The following is a 21,790-nucleotide window of genomic DNA, read 5'->3' on the forward strand; positions in this document are numbered from 1 at the left end:
AACTGTTTTACTCCAACATTAAATAAATTAATTATTTATTTATTTTAATTTTTTTATTATATGTTTTAGTCAATTAGTTTACGTAGTTTGTAAATCTTTACTTTTTTGCAAAACACTAACCACGTGGTTTGTGTTTACAACACGTTGTGTGTTGTTGTTGACATATGCGCTTTTATTGCAGCTTAAACATTGAATGTATTCGTTTTATTTTAATATATATAACTAGTACAAAGAATTTATTATTTTTTAAAACCTTGTTGAATTCTATTTTTAAAATATTTGTAGAGTTTCTATTTTATTTTTATAATATAATGGCGAAAAACGAAGTTTCTGAAGCATATTCTTTTTATAATGACGTGCTTGGTGCTCCTAAATATATAGTAGCTCCTATGGTAGAGCAAAGTGAACTAGCATGGAGAATGATGGCAAGAAAGCATGGCGCAAATCTTTGTTTCACTCCCATGTACAGTGCTAATTCTTTGGTTTTAGATTCGACTTACAGAAAAAAGGTAAAATGATAAATGTAGTGGCTTCATAGAAAATTGTAATTTACTGTTAAGTTTTGTGAGTATTTTTTATCTGTCAATATATATATGTTTGCCAAATCTTTAAGATAACTACCTGAGTCGCAAAATTTTTTATGTGTATTCATGTTAATCAAATTGTATATTCATGTTGATCAATTACCTTAAGGTTATATCCGATCTATCTTGTAAAGAGGACAGACCAGTGTTTGTTCAATTTTGCGCTAACAATGCCAGTAACTTTGTAAATGCTTCACTTGCTGTGCAAAATTATTGTGACGGTGTGGATTTGAATTTGGGTTGCCCACAACACATTGCTCGAAGAGGTAAAATTTTAATCATTTTATTAAATTTTTGAAGCATCCAATCGACATAAAATTTGTTTTCAAATAAGGATATTTTATTTTACCAAATGTTTCAGTAAATTTTAATATTTATATTTTTAAATTAGGTTGTTTTGGTGCTTTTCTTCAAAACAATTGGGAATTGATTTATGAAATAATTTCAACAGCAAAAACAAAATTAAAAATTTCTGTTTCTGCCAAAATCCGAGTATTTTCTGAGGCAAGCATTGTTCTATTTTTATTTTATTTTTTTATTTTTGTTTTGGAAAGGCCAACTTTATGGTATTAACATAGAATACCATTTGTTACAATAACTTATAGTTGCCAAATAATTAATCCGTCATTTTAAATATACACAATTGAAACAAAAAACATTTTTAGATTGAAAAAACAGTAAAATATTCTAAAATGTTGGAAAGTGCTGGTTGTTGTTTTTTAACTGTCCATGGTAGAACCAAGGAACAAAAAGGAGAACACACTGGTAAAGCTAGTTGGAGTCACATTAAAGCTATCAAGTAATTTAAATAAAAATAGCCTATATTTTTTAATATTTTTAACCCGAGTAAAGCTTTTTAATTGTTACAAAAAAGGCTTTAAAATAATATACTTAAAATCAATTTTCATGTAAGGTTTAAAAATTAAAAGGGGGTATTTTGATTTATTTTAACCGTTTTGTATTTAGAGAAAATCTCAGCATTCCAGTATTTGCAAATGGCAATATTGGTTTTAAATCTGATATTACAAAATGTTTTGAAGAAACTAATGTTGATGGTGTCATGACAGCTGAAGGTCATTTGAGTAATCCATATATATTTAAAGGTAAAATAAAAGTATTTATTTTTTATTTAAACTTTAAAATTGCATAGGCTATATATACATATATGTTACAAAGAATAAATTAGTTGAACAATTTTAGATCAGAATCCACCAGTTTGTGAAGTGTTTGAAGAATATATTTCTTTTGTTAAGAAATATCATTGTCCCTTGTCCCAAGTTAGATCCCACATGTTTAGATTATGGGCCAACACTTTAAAGGTTAAAAGTATTTGTTCAATAATGAAATATCTTGTTTTTATAATACGGCCCTTTTTATAGGTACATTAAACTAATTTTTTTTTATTTTTAGATCCACAAGTCAATGCAAATAGAAATTGGAAAAGCAAAATCAGTAGAAGAACTTCTTACTTGTAATTCTACACTAAAACAACTTTGCAAAAAAGTATTTGTCTTTTTTAATATTTTACAGTCAAATTGTAATTTTTATTATATATCGTTGTTTATTGTAGGAAGAAAATAATTCAAAGCTACCTCATTGGGTTTGTCAGCCTTATTATCGAGATAAAAAAATAAATAAGAATAAAACCAAAGAAGAAAAAGTGGATATTAATATTGAAGACAAAGAAAAAATATCGGTAAAATATGTTACCACTTAAGGACTATGTGTAGAGGTTTAAATGTTCTTAAGAAATTCAAGAAATTTTTTAAATTTATCAGTAAAAGAAAATTGCTTTTATTTAAACTAGAAAAATCAACTAAGAAGAACTGCCCGCTATGAAAGAAAAATTGAATACAAAAAATCTAAAAGAAAAGAAGAACATGAAAGAAGAAAAATTAGAGACAAAGTTAAAATTTTGGTATTACTCTAAATTAAATTGACGCCACCCTTTTTGTAGACTTGAGCGGTTTAGTATTTTTTTAAATTTTTTTGTGTTATTCATGTTAATTAGAATGATGTAAATGAGGATCGTCATGTACGAAAATTGGAGAAAAAAAGAGCAATAATAGACAAACTAGACAATGTGATGAAATGTAACAAAAATTCTTTGAAAGTTTGTGTTGATTTATCTTGGTCTTCTGCCATGAACAAAAAGGTATATTTCATTTAATTGATTTTTTTGGAAAAGTCAATCACGGCATTTCTGAAAATTTGACATAAAAATAAACTAATATTTGTTCTTAGCTAGGGTTTCTTTTTAGAAGTTTAACATATTGCAATTTATTCCAAGAAAAGTTTTCTTTTTGTTTTTTATTTTAGGAGGTAAGTAAATTAGCAGGTCAGCTTGGAAGGTTGTATGGATCAAATAAATCCGCAGAACAACCAGCCCATCTTTATTTTAGTGGTATATATATTTTTAATTTTTTTCTCTTATGGTATGTAAATAAAAAAATTAAAATAATTCTTTTTCGATTTTGTGCTTGGATTTTGTTACATAAAAAGTGTTCATTGTTTTATATAAAATATTTAAACTCCAATTTTTTTTGAAGGTTTTGATCGTGAAGGTTTCTTATGGAAGGAATGCATTCGAAAGCACAATGGTTTTGAAAGTTACAAGATAGACATGACTTGTAATAGTTACAAAGATTTATTTTCAGCAAAAGAAATAGTTTATCTAACACCAGATTCACCTAATCGTAAGTTGTTTTAATAATAAAAAATTCTCTTGGACACATTAGTAATTATAATTATCAACTATATCAAATACTTTTATTCAATTTTTTTACTTTGTGATGTCTTTTATAAATATATATGTGTATATTTCAGCTTTAATCAATGTTTCTTGTGATGTTGTTTACATTGTGGGTGGTTTAGTAGACGAAACAGTTTGTAAAAAATTAACATTAGATGGGGCTACTAACAGCGGGGAAAATACAGCAAGGCTTCCAATTAACGAGTATATGTGTCGATCTGGCTGTCATAAAAATTATTCTACAGTATATAGCATAAATCAAGGTAGTTGACAATATTTTATTTTAGACATTAATTTTTATATTAAATTAGATATTTATAAAAATTTTTCCTTGTATCTCTTGCAGTGTTCGACATGCTATTGACTCAATTTATAACAAAGAGTTGGAAAGAAGCTTTTAAAGTTGGTGTTCCCCTTAGAAAAGGTTACATTTTAAAACCAGATTTTTGATGTTACATAAAATATCAACTTTATAAAATAATTTCGCTGATGCAAAATGTGCTGATTTTTTTACCACAAAATAGGTAAAATATTATTTGGAATTTTTAGGTTTTATTTCTGTAACCTGATAAAAAATTCCTTAACTGCCTGCTTGTCTGGTCTTAATCGAATTTAATTTTTTTTTAATAAAAAACTCCCTCTTAATACTCGTTATCAAAGTTATATCTGGAAAATAAACAGGCATTTAAAAATTCCCCACTTAGTTCTTTTATAGTTTGTCACTTAAATATAAACTTAAAACACTGTGTAAGTTAACTATTATGTTATCTATCACGTTTAAAATATAAAAATTAAGCATGTTTAAGAGTGCTATTACTCAATCATCATTATATTGATTTATTTTGTTTTTTATACTTTAAGAATGTGATTTTCTAAAAAAACACTTAATAAATTTGCATAGAACATTTTTTTCTTGAAATGAAGTGTATTTTTAAATGTTTAATGTACATAGGGTCTGCAAGATATCATGTTTGTTTTAAACAAGTCAATCATTTTATATCTTGTATTACAATATACATTTTTTAAAACAAAACTTTACAACACGTCTTTTTATTTTTATGTTTTTATCTCTTGGAGGTTTGCTAGATGTGGAAAGGTTGTGGTTAAAAACTTTTCAAACCTAGTCTGTTCATTGTATCTCTTTATCCAGACAATTTAAATAAACTGGTATTTTAAAAATTGTTCAGTTTAATTTTTTTAAATAAAAAAGGCATTGTTTTTAAATAAGGTTACACAAATAAAAAAGATAAGCTAGTTTAAATTTTCTTTATAAAGCAGAGTAAATTACCTAACCTTACACTTGCAAAAAAGTGTTTTAAGAACAACATATTTCAGAAGTAAATAAGTGTTTAAGGAATTTTGGTTTTAGGATTTGTGGTTGAAAACATGAAATTGTTTTTTATATTGTTGCTGTTTGAAACCAGCTTTTTAAATGTTGCTTTGACTGATTCCCAAGGTTGTTTATTAAATTGTTATTTATTTTTTATATAAATATGCCACAATCTAAGGGGGACTTTTTTTATTAATTTCCAATAAAAAAAAACTTTGTAGGCTATACAGAATTACTACGAACATGTTTACTATTTTTTTATTCTTTAAATTTTAAAATAAAATGTTGAAACTGTAAAATTTATGTAGAGTGTGGTGGAGACCTTGTTGCAAATTTGACATCCCAACATATACAACCTCCATTGGTAGATGGAGCATATCCACCAAATTTAGATTGTGTATGGGAAATTATTGCTAAACCTGGGTTTGATATTGTGTGCAAAATTGGTGACAAATTTGGGATTAAAAAATCAGATAATTGCATGTAAGTTTTTAGTAATGTTACTTAGCAAAATGTGGATTTTTTATGTAAAAGTGAAAAAGTAGTTTTTATTTTTTATCAAGTTATGCTTTTCATTAAAAAAAAATTTTCAACAGAGAAGATTATTTGGAAATTGGTGATGAACATTCATCAGCCAAATATTGTGGGTACAAAAAACCAATGATTGGAGAATTGATTTCTTCTGGCCATTTTATTATACGATTTGTTTCAAATGAAAATCGTGCAGTGGCTATTGGGTTTTATATTGAATATTACCTAAAACCTACAGGTTAGTAAAAAAGTAGGCATAAAAATTTTCTAAAATGATTTTGCGATTTTGTCTGCGAAAATCTTGTTTTTAACCTAGCAAGAACCTACTATTTTTTTTATCTTTGACATGTGATACATTTTCTATGCATAGTTTAAAAATAGTACTTTAAGGGTCGAATGCAGAAAGTGCGATTAACTTTAATCCGCTTTTACTTATTATTATAAATTTAGTAAAATGCAATGATATTGATGGTGAACCATTTTGCCTAAATAAAGGAAATTGTGATGGAACAGACCATTGTGCTTGTCCTGAAACACATACTGGTTTTAGATGTTCTTATGGTTAGTTTAGTTTTATTATTTTTGCATTTTAAGAATCGTTTAATTAAAAAATTTATGTTTATGTACTTTTTACTATGCAGTTATATTTAAATTTATTTGATTATGCAATTGTATAAATTATACATTTCTATGTGCTTACAATTCTGTACATATTGATTGAAGCATTATAACTCTGCTTTACATTGTTAGGCTTAAGTTATGATGATACACAAAACACTGATGCTGATGTTACTATTAAAAGGTCTAGTAATACATGTTTAATCTTTGGAAAAGATCACATTATTACCTTTGATGGTAAATTTTATTCATTTACTGGATTGTGTCAATATGAATTAATTAGAAGTTTAGATAACTCATTGCAGGTAAGTGAAATTGGTTTAAAATAATTTCAATTTATTATTTGATTTTGTAAGTTGTTTTATTACTTGTAGTCTTTTGACAATTTTATTATCTTTCCACTTTTAAATTGTATAGGTTCTAATGAGAAGAGACTTAAATTGTAACATGACAGTTTTAAGTTGTATTCATGATGTAACAATAAGAAGTATAGATGGTGTTTTAAATATTCATCATGATGGAAAAGTATTTTTTGACAAAAAATTGTTAGTGATTTACACATTTATTTTTTACATCATGCTTTTTGTTGCATTACTGATAAAAAAAACATTATTAGTTTTTATTAGATGAGAAGGTCTAATTAAAATTATTTAACAAAAAACTTATTACAAAGTCAATATTTTAGCTAAATTTTACTCAGGGTTGTACTGCCTTTTGTTCAATATGACTTCAATGTGTTACAATCAGAATGGTACCTTTATGTAACAGTTGGTGAAAACAAATTAACAATCGGCTTGAAACCTTTTGTGATGTATATCAGTATAGAAGACAAATATCAAAATCATGTTTCAGGACTTTGTGGTAATTACAACAGCAATCCCGATGATGATTTTAAAGACCAAAAAGGTTTTGTATTATTTTAATCTAAAAGAATTTAAATTATGTCTGTTTTAAACACTAAAAACTTAGGTGTATTGATTAGTTTTGTTCTATGTTTGATTTTTATCTAAAACTACTAAAAAAATAATTAAAATTTGTTTATTTTTGTATTTTTAATTTTAAGGAAAACCATCACAAGATGCAGTAGAATTTAGTAATATTTGGATTAAAGATGAAGCTGGTGAATCATGTGAATTTTCTACTTTGGAGGAACAAACTTACAAACACTGTTATTCTACATGGGTAAACTTTATAGACTATTTCTTACTTTTTAAAATTTTTTAAATATTAATGAGAAAATCATTTTTTGTCCTTTTACATTTCCTTTAAGGTTTACATTTTTTCCATGGTTTTTAAATATTAAAAGTCTGTGTTACAAAAAAATAATTTTTTTCTTTTACAGAGCCAAGCTGGTGTTGAAATATGCAGCATACTTAGATCTGGTATATTTAAAAAGTGTCACCACACAATCAACCCATCAATTTATATAGAGGCGTGCATTGCCGATATATGTAGATGTGATATTTACAACATACCAAATTGTCACTGTTCTGTGCTGAACACATACAGTCATGATTGTGCACAAGCTGGCATTGTTATACAGAATTGGAGAGCAAAGAGTAATACATGTGGTAAGTCATATCGAACGCAAACATCTTTAATATTGTTTTAGAAATTTGTTTCTGTTTTACATCTAAAGTTATTGGATATTTATACAATTCTTAAATTATTCATGTTTTGATTCCATAAATTAATACTGTATTTGATAACGTAGACACAATGCTTTTTAATATAACTTTTGTTGAGGTATTAATGTTCTTAAACTTTTAAGTTTATAATTGTCCGGGAAATCAGATATACAGTGAATGTGCTAATACATGTGCAAATACTTGTGAGCAAGCAGGAAATATGCAATGTGAAAGAACTTTAATATGTTCTCCTGGATGTGAATGTAAAGAAGGTTAATAAAAAAACATTTTTTTTATAATTGTTAAAATATATTTGGTTGCCTACAACATTGTATTTAAATATCTAATTTATTTGCATGTTTAAGTTAAATTTAAACTACTAGCATTGATTGTGTTATAAAACATTATTTATTTCAATTTAAAAATGCAAAGCTAATTAAAGAAAATATTACAACTTTTTTAATATAATTATAAGGCACTTTTTGGAATGGCAAATCATGTGTTAGAAAAGAAGATTGTTTTTGTACCCATGCTGGTAAAAAATATATTCCTGGGGCAACAAGAAAACAAGAATGCAATACATGGTATTTTTTTGTATTTTACTATAAAACTTTTTTAGGTGTTTGAATAATTTTTTTTTTCTTTTTCTATTTTAAAGTTCTTGCAATGGAGCAATTTGGTCATGCACAACAAAACAATGTTCAGGTTGGTAATGAAATAACACTAAACACTTAATATTATAAAGAAAGTTGGTAAACACTTAAATATTTGTTCAGCTACTGCAATAATAACTGGATTTTCTCATTTTTTGACATTCGATGGTACCTGGTTTGATTATGGTGGACGATGTATTTACACATATTCAACTGGACCAAGTTTTACTGCTTATATTGAAACCGAGGAGTGTGGAAAGGCTGGAGAATATTCATGTTTCAGGTAGTTAAATTTGTATTAACAATTTTTACAGATATAAATTTATCATACCTGTAAAAAACATGCATGTCTAATGTAAAATATTTTTAACACTATTAAATAAAATATATATATATCTTTTATGTAGGAAGTTTATAGTTTCTGTTCAAAACTTGAAGTACTTTACTTTTATACATGGTGGGGAGGTTATGGTTGACACAATTAAAGTGTCAAATTTTCCTATCCAAACAGGTTAAGTTTTATTTTATAAATATTTTAAAAACTTTTCTAACCTAACAAAATGACTTTGTTGTAAAACCAATATATGTATATTGCAATTCAATATACTAAACGAAAAAACTTTTGACATCTACAAGAATTAAAAATTGTTTTAGGTGGAATTGAGATTCTTAAGCTATCTTCCTTATATTTTGAACTAAGAATTCTTGCGAGTGGAGTGGTAATATTATGGGATACAAAGTCTACAGTTTATGTAAAGTTGCCACCTTCACTAATAAGTGAGTAGCCTATCCAATAACTACCTAGTGTATTTAGAAAACTAAAAAAATTATTGTAAAAACTATATTTAATAAACTTCTATAAATTTATTAAAAACATTATTGTAAAAACCTATTAAAACTTATAAAAAGCAATTTTTTAACATATGTAGTCTAACACATATATATATAAGTTTTGAATATTTAGATTCTGTTCATGGTCTGGGTGGAGATTTTAATAAAAAAACAACTGATGATTTAGCAACCAAAAGTGGTGTTATCACAACTGCAACTGCTTTTGGAAATTCTTGGAAGTTATATGACTCTTGCAAATATGTAAACACAAGTGTTAGTTCATTGGGTGCCTGTTTTAAAGACAGCTACCTTGGTGAGAAGATTTTGTGATTTTTTTTCTTGATACTAATTAAAATTTTTTAAGTAAAGCAAGTAACGGTTATTTAATTTTTTTATTTAAACTGGTAAAGAATTATTTTGTTGGTAAATTAGTCTTTATTCAGATAAAAAGTTATATGCCTATTTTTAGCGAGAAGTGCTGAAGTAGAATGCTCCATTATGAAATCAAAGATCTTTGATTACTGTCGCATGGTTGTTTCTGATTTTCATCAATATTATGAAAATTGTAAACAAGATGTTTGTGCTTGTGAATCTGGAAATGATTGTTTATGTGATTCTGTTGCCTCATTTGCTCACAGATGTGCTGAAGCTGGTGTTGTTGTTAATTGGAGATCAAAAGCTTTCTGTGGTAAAATAAAAAAATGTTACTTGTTTTTTGTTAAGTTGTTTTGATGTAATTTTAAAAGGAATATATATTTGAATAATTTGATTTAACACATTCTTAGAAGTTATTTACAAACAATTATTAATTAAATTTTCTAGAAATATCATGTAGTGGTGGAATGATTTACCAGGCTGAAAGCACTCGTTGTGGAAGGTCTTGTCGGTCTCAAATGGAACAAGAGACTTGTGATAATTCTCCTTTGGTTGAAGGCTGTAATTGTCCTGAAGGTTTTTATTTACGCTTTTGTTTTATAATTTCAATTATACTTTCAATAAAAAAAAGAAAATTTTGTACCTACTGTTTTTTTTAAATGTGAGTATAAAACTAATTGTTTAAATTATCATTTTCAGGAACCTATTTGTCAAATGATGACACTTGTGTAACATTAAAGAAATGTCCGTGTTATTATGATGGGGAGTGGACAAATCCTAATCATATAACACACAAGGATTCTGTTACTTGGTAAAAACTGAAAATAAATAATATTTTTAAAGTTTTATATGATAAAAAAGTAAAAAAATCGAATTTATTTAAATTTTTAATATTTATTTATTTTTAGCTACTGTATAAATGGAAAAGTTACATGCAACCCTCATACAGGTTTTTTTATTTTTTTTTTTATCTTTGATAGGTTAAGTATTATTAAATTTTTTTGTATTTAATGATTAATAGTAATGATTCAAAATTATTGAAATATTTAAATTTCAAATACAGATCTAAATAATTAAAAAAAATAGGTTCTGCTGATGAACTTAAGTGTCCAGATTTTATGAATAAAGTGCAATGTAATACTACTAATCAAGTGGGAGCTGAGTGCATGAAAACTTGTGTGAATAAAAATAATGATTGCCTTAAAACTGATTGTCAAACAGGTATGTCAAAAATTATAAAGTTTTTTTTTTGTAAATTTACTGAGTTGAATATTGTCGCAGACTAGTAATAATTTTTTTAGGTTGTACTTGTCCTGACCAATATGTGTATCATAAGGGCCAATGTATTTTTGCATATAATTGTCCATGTGAGTTAAATGGGATTGAATACAAAGTGGGCACAGAGACTAAGAATGGATGCAAAAAACTGTAAGTTTTTAATAGTATTGTACATTATAGTTAGAAATATTTTAAGTTAACAATAAAATAAATTTGGGTGCAACTTTTAAATTTTAGATTATGTACTGTCAATGGTTGGGTAACTGTATCCAATGAAACTTGCACTTCTGAATGTAAAGTTGCTGGTGGAACTTACTATGAAACTTTTGATGGAAAACAATTTGAATTTAAAGGCTTATGTGAATATTTGCTCGCAACTGATAATTGTGGTCAAATTAATCCAATTGACTCAATTTACAAGATAACTTTGAAAAGTCATGATTGCCCTGGATCCAATCGCGCAATGTGTGCAACTACAATCAAGTTTACTGTTGGGGTATTTAATTTTTCTGTACTACAGCTAACTTGATTATAAGTATTTAAATTTTTAATAAATAAATAAATTACTTACAATTGCTTTAATAAAGTTTTTTAGATTACTATTTAGTTGACTTTCATTTGTATAGGATAAACAATATATACTACATACTGGAGATGCAGTTGTTGTAAAAGATTTTGTGTCCAGTACAACAACTAAAACTGTGCAAAAATACAAAGTTATTGGAATTCTATATAGGGGACTGTTTACTATTATAACAACCAATTTTGGTGTGCATTTAATCTGGGATGGAGTTACAAGAGTGTATGTAAGAATTGAAAACAAATTGCAAGTAAGTTTTTTTAAATAAAAATTTGTGTTGTATTACATGTGTAAAAGGGTTTAAATTTCAACATTTAAGTGGGTTTAAAATGTTTTTTATTGTTGTTATCTTATGATTTTTTTAGAAAAATGTAACATGTGGTATGTGTGGAGATTTTAATGGTAACAGTATGAATGACTTTTTGTTATCATCTAATCATGAAGCTTCATCTAGTGCTGAGTTTGGAAATAGCTGGAAAGTAGACTCTGTGTGTCCAGATGTTGTTGAAGTTATTGAAGAATTTGAATGTGGAGCTAAAATGACCTGGGTTCAAGAAAAATGTAACATTTTAAACAGTGAAACTTTTAGTGCTTGTCATTCAATGGTTAGTAAATTAACATTACTAGTTATTACGATAAATCAATAAAAGTGTTAAATAATTTTTCTTAAATACTATAACAACTCAGACTATTTTGTCAATATTTTTTAATTATATAAAATAGATTAAGGAATATCTTTGTCATTGACTAGGTTGATGCAAAGTATTACTTTGACAAATGTGTAAAAGAAACATGTTCTTGTGACACTGGTGGTGATTGTGAATGTTTTTGTATTGCTGTAGCAGACTATGCTTATGCTTGTGGTAATAAGGGTGTAGCTGTAGAATGGAGAAGTCCAAAAGTATGTCGTAAGTATTTTTTAAATTTAACTATGATAACTTCACATTTTATGTTTTTTCTAATTTATAAAAATTATTTATTGTTTAGCAACTATGTGTGAGGTTTATAATGAAGAAAATCAGTGTTTGTGGAAGTATGCTGCGTGTGGACCTACTTGTGTGGCAACTTGTTGTACAGGGTGCTTTGATGGATGTTTTGAAGGTTGTTTTTCAAAGTAAGCTTTGTTTAAATTAAAGCTTTAATTTTTAATTTAATTAAAAAACATTTTAAAAAGAAATTTTAATTTTAAAATTTGCATTTGCAATATTCAAGGTGTCCGGAAGGAAAGCTGTATGATGAAAATAAGAAAAAATGTATATACCCCCTTCAATGTGGAAGTTGTGGACAACCTGATGATTGTAAATATTTTACTAATTTTTGTTTTGTAATAAAAAAACAGGGCATTTTTTAAAATATTACACATGAATGAGGCACATGTATTTACCAATATTCTTTAACTGAAATTTTACAAACATTAAAGGTAATTGTGAGCATGGAATAGAATGTATTTGGGGTAATTGGACAAACTCATATAAAGTAACTTTGGATACCAATGGTGGAGATTTTGAAATGGTTCCTGAGTTAATGGATGGATATGCTTGCAGAAGAAACTTAGAATGTCAAAGTATTACTTCTAAAACGTTGTCACAAAAACATGTCCAATGTAACATTAACCAGGGTTTGGTTTGCTATAATAAAGATCAGGTAGCTATAACAACAATCTTAAACTTTAAATTAAAATATATATAATAAGATTATTTATGCAAATAGTTTACAAAATAAAGTTAAATATAACATTCTTGTAATTTTTAGGCCCCTTTGTACTGTTATGACTACGAAATTAGGGTAGAGTTGTGCTATTGTAAGCCTCCACCATGCTATGGCGTAGTTTGCCCCTTATCTCCTGTCTGTGCTGCAAATGAGGTTTTGGAGTTGGTTGGGCTGTCTGATGACACTTGCTGTAATGTATCAAAATGTATTTGTATAGGTTGTCTTTATGAGAATAAAGTAAAGGTAAGTTTATAACTATGTAATTGTTAAATTTAATTTCACTTGGGCTGTCCAAAATAGTATCTTACATATGCATATTTTTCTTTTGATTAATACAAATTAATATATTTAACTTTGTAATACTTAACACAGAATCCTAACCAAGAATGGATAATAGATTGTGTGCAACACAAATGCATTCCTGATGGCAATGACTGTTACAAAATTTCTTCTATTCCATTTCTATGTCCAAACAGTAGTATCACTTGTCCCTACTATGCTAAATTGGTGCCAGCAATGTTAGATTATGATGATTACAATGTTGCAAAGTGCTGTAATCAAATGATGTGTGGTAAAATCATTTATTTTGTTAATCTCTCAGAAACAAAATATGCTTGATTATTTATTAGACAATAATCACTGTTTATTTTTTTAGAATGTTTGCCAAAATTTACCTTGGTCAATCCTCCAATAAGTTGTAAATTTCCTCAAGTTATTGATAGAACAATTCTTACTAATGGAAAAATTCGTTGTGCCTTACATGAGTGCGTATGCCCAGATAAAAATTTAATTGATTACACCAAGTGTGTACCTAATATAAAATGTTCAGTGAAAGGGTGTTCCATTAAAGAAGAATTACTTTGTGGTTGCACAACTTCATCTTTTTGTGGTTTGTTTGCCTATTGTTTAAAAGTATTAAATTAAATACAAATTTTAAATAAATTTAAAAACAGGTAAATTGTAGTAAACATATTATTAAATAATAATTAAATAAGAAAGTCAGATAAAAAATGTTTATGTTATAATAGTGTTAAATTGCAAATTTAAACTGTAGAGTGCAATCCAAAAACTTGTCCAATAATAGAGTGTGCAACGTGTTTCAAGTTAACAACAGTCCAACCTGGTGTTGGTTGGTTTGCCAAAAATATCTCAAGGGATGTGTGTGAAAATTTAACATGTTGCCCTGTTGAAAAATGTGTGAGAAAATCTTGTCCTACAAAAATTTTTTTTTTTCCAAAATGTCAGTTATGGGAAAAAAAGGCAAGTTTGTTCTTGATTGAAAAACATGTGGAATAGAAATTATTAAAAACTCAAGTAAATTATAATTAAACTTTAAAAACAGTGTTACATGTTAAAACAAAATGTTTGCTACATTGCAGATATTTAAGAACATTACTGGAGAATGTTGTCCTAAACCATTCTGTGTTTGTGACCCTGACAAGGTTAAATTTTGTTCAAAAGCAAACCTTAAATGTGGACCCCAAGAAGTAAAAACAGAAGTATGAATTGTTCATGTTAGTTAAATTTTTTAAAACAAAAAAATTAATAAAAAAGTGGTTCATTGACAATAAATCAATTATTTATAGAATGGTTCATTAAACCAATGCTGTAGGGATTACAAATGCATTTGTAAGTTGTGTTTTGATGGAAGTAAAGGCTACTACAAATTAGGTGAAACATGGCAAGATATAACTGACCCATGCATCACTAAAGTAAATGTTAAATTATGCTGTTTTATGTTTTTAGTGAATATTTTAATTTAACAGGTTTAAACACCCACTAGAATATATTTGTGGTGAATTTGTAAAATATCATAAATTTATAATTTGATACATTGTTATTATGGCTAAAAACTAACTATTTTAAATTTTTACATCTATCTATAGAGCTTGTTTACATTTATTTAAGGTATGCAAAGCATCCAGTCTACCCTATACTTGTCCGGTTGCTATCACTATTATTGATAAACGTAATGAATGTGCTAAACCATTGAATCCATCTTCTTGTGGAAAATATGAAAAATTAGTTGAAACCAAATCAATCAACCCATGTTGTAAAAATTTTACGTAAGTTGATAAAATTTTAAATATAGACAATACTGTACTAACTACCCTCTTATTTCTGAATAAAATTTTTAGTAAAAATTATTTTATATGCAGAAAAAAATCTGTTTGGTTTGTAAATTGTTTTTTAAATGTATGTTAAGAAATACTGTAGTTGTTTGTTTTTAATTGTAGTTGTACCTGTAATTTCGACATTTGTCCACCTGATCCATTATGTGAATTTCCAAATCTTTTGGTGGAAGATAACCTGTTAAGTGATGAATGCTGTAAAGTTAATAAATGCTTGCTTCGTTGCTTTTACAAGAAACTTTTTTTTAACGTAAGATTTTAAATTTACCAACTGTAACCTTTCAAAAAAACTTAATTGTCTTAAAATGTTACAACAGGAATCAGAAGTATATGATGACTTCGAACCATGTTATCAACGTAAATGTATATGTAAAGAAAAACTTTGCACAGCACAACGAATGCTCAAAGTAGATTGTCCACATTTTGAACCTCATTGTGTAAGCGGACGAAGTCCAATTGCCACACTTATTCCAGGAAATCCATGTTGCAATGATTATGAATGCCCATGTATGTGGTAAAACAGTAACCAAGTAAACTTCTAAGATACAACATAACATTATTATAGTAAAAATGCTTGTCTATTTTAGGTGTTTGTCAAGTATTCGGGGATCCCCATTATTTAACATTTGATGGTTCTTATTATACATTTCATGGTCAGTGTCAGTACACCCTTGTAAAGGACAGAATATATGATGATCTTCATATTTTTAGGTTTATATTTTATTTAACCTTATAAATTTATTAAATTAAAAATATCCTGTAATTAAGACAAATTAATATAAATTTAATAGTTGAAAAAACATATTGCTACTACGGGGTCCAACAAGCCAACACAACGGTTTTGTTAACAATATTTTTAAACTTTAACTTTAGTGACAATGAAGCATGTGGTCCAGGAATGGGAATAACTTTTTCCTGCCTGAAAACTATTTATGTAAAATGGAAGGAAATTACAGTAAAACTATCGCCAAAATCCAACACATTATACTATGTATAAAATTAATTATTTTATTTTTTCCTAAAATGTTATGCTAAATTCTGAACATATAAATAAATATATATTATAGTTATAATTGATTTTGTTATCTCTTTGCAATCTAATATTAAATTAGACAACAAATGTAAATTAAATAAATATTTTTAAAATTTTAATTAGATTCAAATTAATGGAAAGAATATCACACTGCCATATGTGCGACATGGAATTGAGGTTTATTTTGTTGGTAAAACTATTGAACTAACAATTCCGGCTAGAAAATTAATACTTCGTTACACTGCTGCAGGATTTACTCCTTCTGTTATAATTATAATTCCATCTTCTAGCACTTCCAAGCCAACTGTTGGATTATGTGGTAAGATTTGTATGTTTACATGTAGATCAATGTTTGTTTTTTAAAAATAATATATTTAAATAAGTTGAAAAAACATGTTTAAATTGTTTTTAATTTTGTTTTTAATAGGTACTTGCACAAATAATAAAACAGATGATTATGAGGGAATAAATGGTACAATATTTATGGACCCCAATGATTTTGGGTATGATTGGGAGCTAAAGAGATGCGAAAAATGTGACCCAGTTGTTAATGAAACCTGTAGACTTTGCAACGACACAAAGTATTGTTATTTAAATACAATATTTAGAGTTTATATTTTGTATATAGACTCAATCTTTAACTTTTAATATATTATAAAACACCAATAAACACCTTTAAAGTTATTAACAATTGTTAATTTTGTTATTTATTGGTAAGTACTTCAACCACCATATAAATTTTTTTTGAATAGATACGAAAATCCTCCAAATCGATGCAAAATTTGTTTACCTACATTTTGCGACATTTTTTACAACAAAACGATTTTTGGTAATTGTCATGCAAAGGTAGATCCAAAATATTATTATGACGCTTGCGTTTATGATTCCCATGCATTAGGACAGGTATAAAATGTTAATTTATTTATTTTTAAATCAACAACTGATTTTCTTGATATGCTTTGCAGTGCGATGCTTGCAATTCATCTGCTATAAACCTATATGTATCAGAGTGTATGGACTATGGGATTTGTGTTGATTTGGATTATAAGTGCAACAGTAAGTTGTGTAATAATAATGTTTCGAAAAAGTTTGACTTACAGAAAAGTTTATTTAAAGTACTATTTATAAATTTACTTATTGCTCTAATATTAATTTAGCTGAATGCCCTGGAAATATGGTTTACAAATCCTGTGTGAATAAATGTTCGATGAACGTTGATTGCTATCACTTGGGTTTTCAAATAAATAATTGCGCAAGTACCGAATTAATAAGCGGTTGTTTTTGTGAAGAAGGTTACACTTTAAAGAACCCTGGCTCTAATACTTGCATTAAAACAGAATGTAAGATAATACTACCCCCAGCATACATATCTATTTAACAAAACTTGAACTACTTACAATAACTTATCTTGTTCTTTTACAGTTAAAAGTTCTTTTACATTTTGATGTCCCTACTTATTGATCAAGAATATTTTTAAAGCTATGTTACCTTATATATAGGTTGCTCATGTCCTGCTGATCCCGTGTGCACTGGAAAAAAAATACCGACTATTATACCTGGACAAGATCCTGATGAATGTTGTCCAGAAAAAAAATGCACTTGTCCTAAAGTATCCAATATAAAATGTAGTTCACCAATGATTTTATCAGTCACCTATATTGAAGGCTGTCCTAAATATATATGTGAATGTCCTCAACAATGTGAAAACTTACCAAAGAACTGCACAACACATTTGGGTTGTAAAGTAAATGGTAAGAATAATCAAAACTTGTTTTTGTTTATTGTTTGTAAGGCAAACATCGTGGTTAATATATTTATTTATTTTGTAAAGTAACAATCCAAGATGCATGTGGATGTCCTATTGAAAGCAAATGTATCTGTAACAAAGATCTATGTCCGAAACCTCCAATTTGTGGAAAATGTTTTAGTCTTATACTTACTACTACCCATTTGCCCACGTCATTTGATGACGTTTGCAATAATTGCTGTATAAGATATTGGTGTTCACGATTGATATGTAAACTTAAAAATGTGATATGTCCAAAAGGGCAGGGTGTTGTGGACATAAGTACATCGGAGGATTGTTGTCCAAATAAAGTTTGTGAATGCACGCACTGTTTACTTAGTAATGGCAGTTTAGTCAAGCCTGGCGATACAGTAGAAACTGTAAATAGAAGAGGGTGTACTGAAATTAAAAAATGTTTGTCTTACACTGACTTGAATTATCACAATAAATTATGCTTTAATCTGGAAACCACCTACTCCCAAACTAATGACTGCCGGTCTTTAGCCTCGTTCGAAAAAGAGAGATGTGATCCAACTTATGAACTTGCAATAATATCTAATTCATATCCTTCTCAGTGCTGCGACTCTTTTAAATGCATTTGCAAAAAACAAGTCTATTTAAAGGAAGTTTGTCCACAAAGGTATGATATCGTTTGTCAAGAAATATTTAAATTGAGATTGATTCTTTAGTACATTTTATTTTTATAAAAATGTTTAGTGTTATAGTTTATTTACATTTATAATATATGTTGCAGAAAAGATTGCGATGATGGTTTAATATCTACTAAAGTTGGGTCATCCATATCATGTTGTAAAAACTATTCTTGTGGTAAATATATTTAGTATGGTTTTGAAGCCTCTAAAATTAAGTATTTTTTAAGAAAAATTTAAACAAAAACCTTTTTTACTTTTGTATACAGAATGTCCTGTTATAAAGCATATTAAATGCAGTTTCTTTGGAGAAGAAGTGGTTTATGTGGAAAATAATATTACCAAATGTAAAGAGCCTAAATGCAAATGCACCGATAACAAAATTATTCTTAAATATGGTTGTTATTCACCGAGATGCAGAGATGACCAAATGCTAGTTAAAGTAGAAAATAGCAAACTGGCTAGTGATCCTCTGCGTTGTTGTCCAACTTACGAGTGTATGTGTAGAAATTGTTCATTAGACTGCCCGGAAGGTTATACTCTAGGAAGTTCAACGCCTTTGGATTGTTGTCCTTGCCACTGTACAGTTTGTAAAACTGAATATGGTTTTTACAAGGTACATTTTATGGTGTCTAGAAAGTTAACATTTTAGGTTATAAAATATGCTTTTAATTTGTTTAAAATTTATTATCTAAATGTAGCCTGGAGATGTCTGGAACGTGAATATAGACGGTTGTTCCATTAAATATAGATGTACATCACGAAGAAATAATAATATTTGTTATGAATCTGAAATTGCCGATGACCCAAGAACAAGATGCCAATCACTTTTCAACTTTAAAGAAACATGTAATTCATATCAATACGCCACAGAAGTTATATACAGTAAAGAAACTGACCCCAACCCTTGCTGTACTGAATATAACTGTTCTTGCAACATAGGTTTGTGCTCTGTACTTACTTGTCCAATTGGTAAAACACTTTACAAGACAGGTTTTAAAACTCTGAATACAGGTGGTTGCTGTCCACATTATATTTGTCAATGTAATTATTGTGAGTCTCATAACGGCAACGTAAAAGTAAATACAACTTGGCAAGTCGATGTTGGTTATGGATGCAAAGTAACTAATGAATGTAGTTCAGAAAGAGTTCCAACTAATTCTAAAAACGAACAAGAAGCATGTCATTTGGTTAAGAAAATAAATGATCCGAGAACTAATTGTATTTCGGAGACTGCTTATGGGCAGGAAATGTGCACTGAGTACCAACAAGTGATATTAGTAAACAAGAATTCTAAATATAATCCATGTTGCCCGGAATATCGGTGTAAATGCAAAGACGATGTTGAGTTAAACTTGTTTTGCCTAGACAAAACACATGTAAAGTGCTCAGATAACATGCATGAGGAGGAAAATGGGTATTTACCAGAAACATCTAATTGTTGCCCAAAATATATATGTGTGTGTGATTCAGAGGAAATGTTATTTAATAATTGTGCTCAATGGACAAACTACACTTGCCCGGTTGGCAATAAAAGAATTGAGGTAAATAAGTAAAGCAAACATCATATAAACAATGATTAATTTAGATATTGTTTATTTTAAAATACACATTTAAAATATTTAACATTTTATTCATTAATAGGTTACAGCAATAGTTGATGGTAAAAAGGAATGTTGTCCAAAGTATATATGTGTATGCAAACCTAAAGAGATGTTAGCTCAAGAATGTGAAAATTGGAACTTTTCTTGCTCCCCTGGACAAGTTCGCAAACGAACAAACACTGGCTGTTGTCCAAACTATGAATGTGTTTGTGGAAATAAATGTTATTCAGATAACATATTTTATCCGGTTTGTATTACAATTATAAACATATTAAGGACTAAAAGTAATAACAAAGTATTTACAGTTGGACACTACTTGGACCACTAGTGGTGATATGTGTAAAACTGCTACATGTTATACTAATCAACTTACCCATTGCCCAGACATTCAAATTCAAGACAAATACAAATGTGAACCACTTAATAAAACACTGTGTATTAAGGTAAAAATATGTGTTTTTTTATTATTTAGACGTAAGTTCAAGTTGATTTTGTATGTTTTTTAATTTAGGACCATAACAATTTCATTTATTTTGTGTTAATGATTTTACATTTTATAAGGTTATCAGTTATTTTGTATTTGTTTAAAAAATATTCTACTTTGTTATTATCTATTTTTTAACAGAAAGGTGGAAGAATTTTGGGTGATGAAAAAACCAACGGATGCTGCAAATATTGTACAATTCATTTTTTTAATACATAGAATATCTAAATTATTTTCAGAAGGTTGTTTTTTGTGCATTTGTAGAAAACCTAAACTTTTTACCCAAATTCAGGTGAAGAGACATCTCCTCCGTGCGCTAAAGTAACAGATAGAACTGTTTTTAATGTAACACTCGATGAAATACACGAATGTAGTTCTTACAACGAGATAGAGATTAATTCTTGTAGTGGATCGTGTACAACACAAGAAATCGTAACCAAAGGGACTGGAGAATTAAAATGTATTTTTAACCTGAAATTTTAAATAAAAACAATTAGATTTTATTGTGTCTCTGCTAAAACAGAAACCTGGATATTAAAATTATTTTTATGCTATCTAGGACGTGTATGCACTTTATACTTTACAGCCGAATGTCGTTGCTGCAAAGCCGTTGGAAAATATACAAAAAAGGAAATTATGATGTACTGCGATGATGGAATCCAAAGACTTTATACCTACCATCATGTTTTAGCTTGTGCTTGCGTAGAAACAGAATGTAAAAAGCCATAGTAATATACTTTAAGCTTTAAAGACAAATTTTTTTGTAAATAATTTAATTGGCATAGCTTTTGCGTTGTCTTGATATTGGAAATTTGCGATAATTATAATGCAAAGGGCTTTTGTTTTAATTGTTAAATTAATGTGTTCATTAAAATTTGCTAGTAATTAATAGAACTTCTTCGATTAAAGTTCTCAATAAGTTAAATTTTTGACTTTTTACGTCATTAAACCAATTTTTAAATATGCTTATTGCTTGCTATGCTTAAGATATTAAAGTTAGAATTGTACTATTGCAATCGAAATGTACATTTCTAATTGAATTGATATTTTGATAATAAATAACCCCGCACACAGCATTTAAATTGTGTTTGTTAATATTGGGTATTGGTTGCAAATTATTGTTACCATTTTTTAATAGAATAAATATAGATTTATCCAAAATTATAAAAAAAATCGAAAAAGCAGTAACAAAGACTATTTTAAAGAAAACTTATTATTTTAATAGGCTAAA

At 27.8% G+C, this 21,790-nt stretch overlaps 2 protein-coding genes across 3 annotated transcripts; both read left to right on the forward strand.

Annotated features, from left to right (window-relative positions):
• The first annotated feature begins 294 nt into the window (after nucleotides 1-294).
• LOC145743626 (tRNA-dihydrouridine(16/17) synthase [NAD(P)(+)]-like) lies at nucleotides 295-4,070 on the forward strand. Its single transcript, XM_082561630.1, has 14 exons — nucleotides 295-509; nucleotides 694-850; nucleotides 976-1,088; nucleotides 1,250-1,383; nucleotides 1,551-1,687; nucleotides 1,785-1,903; nucleotides 1,995-2,087; nucleotides 2,155-2,280; nucleotides 2,392-2,502; nucleotides 2,596-2,739; nucleotides 2,904-2,988; nucleotides 3,134-3,280; nucleotides 3,411-3,599; nucleotides 3,683-4,070. The coding sequence occupies exons 1-14, from the start codon at nucleotides 312-314 to the stop codon at nucleotides 3,784-3,786; spliced, it is 1,857 nt and encodes a 618-aa protein (XP_082417756.1). The 5' UTR covers nucleotides 295-311; the 3' UTR covers nucleotides 3,787-4,070.
• Nucleotides 4,071-4,654: 584 nt separating this feature from the next.
• LOC145742775 (von Willebrand factor-like) lies at nucleotides 4,655-21,635 on the forward strand. Of its 2 annotated transcripts, none has more exons than XM_082560572.1 (55): nucleotides 4,655-4,792; nucleotides 4,975-5,149; nucleotides 5,263-5,435; nucleotides 5,648-5,758; nucleotides 5,948-6,120; nucleotides 6,233-6,360; nucleotides 6,516-6,721; nucleotides 6,879-6,997; nucleotides 7,158-7,386; nucleotides 7,587-7,715; nucleotides 7,919-8,027; nucleotides 8,102-8,148; nucleotides 8,220-8,379; nucleotides 8,504-8,607; nucleotides 8,751-8,873; nucleotides 9,061-9,240; nucleotides 9,397-9,615; nucleotides 9,750-9,878; nucleotides 10,002-10,113; nucleotides 10,211-10,251; nucleotides 10,389-10,523; nucleotides 10,604-10,730; nucleotides 10,818-11,076; nucleotides 11,207-11,410; nucleotides 11,526-11,765; nucleotides 11,912-12,068; nucleotides 12,148-12,274; nucleotides 12,373-12,458; nucleotides 12,581-12,804; nucleotides 12,913-13,113; nucleotides 13,243-13,441; nucleotides 13,526-13,759; nucleotides 13,925-14,130; nucleotides 14,250-14,369; nucleotides 14,457-14,582; nucleotides 14,779-14,936; nucleotides 15,108-15,252; nucleotides 15,320-15,509; nucleotides 15,590-15,713; nucleotides 15,876-15,993; nucleotides 16,159-16,354; nucleotides 16,463-16,616; nucleotides 16,788-16,938; nucleotides 17,001-17,091; nucleotides 17,193-17,375; nucleotides 17,535-17,786; nucleotides 17,867-18,461; nucleotides 18,576-18,649; nucleotides 18,741-19,087; nucleotides 19,173-20,015; nucleotides 20,116-20,322; nucleotides 20,381-20,518; nucleotides 20,701-20,752; nucleotides 20,852-21,019; nucleotides 21,146-21,635. In XM_082560572.1, the coding sequence occupies exons 1-55, from the start codon at nucleotides 4,723-4,725 to the stop codon at nucleotides 21,286-21,288; spliced, it is 9,711 nt and encodes a 3,236-aa protein (XP_082416698.1). In that variant the 5' UTR covers nucleotides 4,655-4,722; the 3' UTR covers nucleotides 21,289-21,635. The 2 variants fall into 2 exon arrangements, with proteins under 2 accessions (XP_082416698.1, XP_082416699.1); XM_082560573.1 differs by having other exon boundaries at nucleotides 21,119-21,283.
• Nucleotides 21,636-21,790: the final 155 nt, after the last annotated feature.

The sequence above is a fragment of the Corella eumyota genome, chromosome 2, assembly GCF_963082875.1.
Source record: "Corella eumyota chromosome 2, kaCorEumy4.1, whole genome shotgun sequence".
In the NCBI taxonomy this organism is placed as follows: Eukaryota; Metazoa; Chordata; class Ascidiacea; order Phlebobranchia; family Corellidae; genus Corella; species Corella eumyota.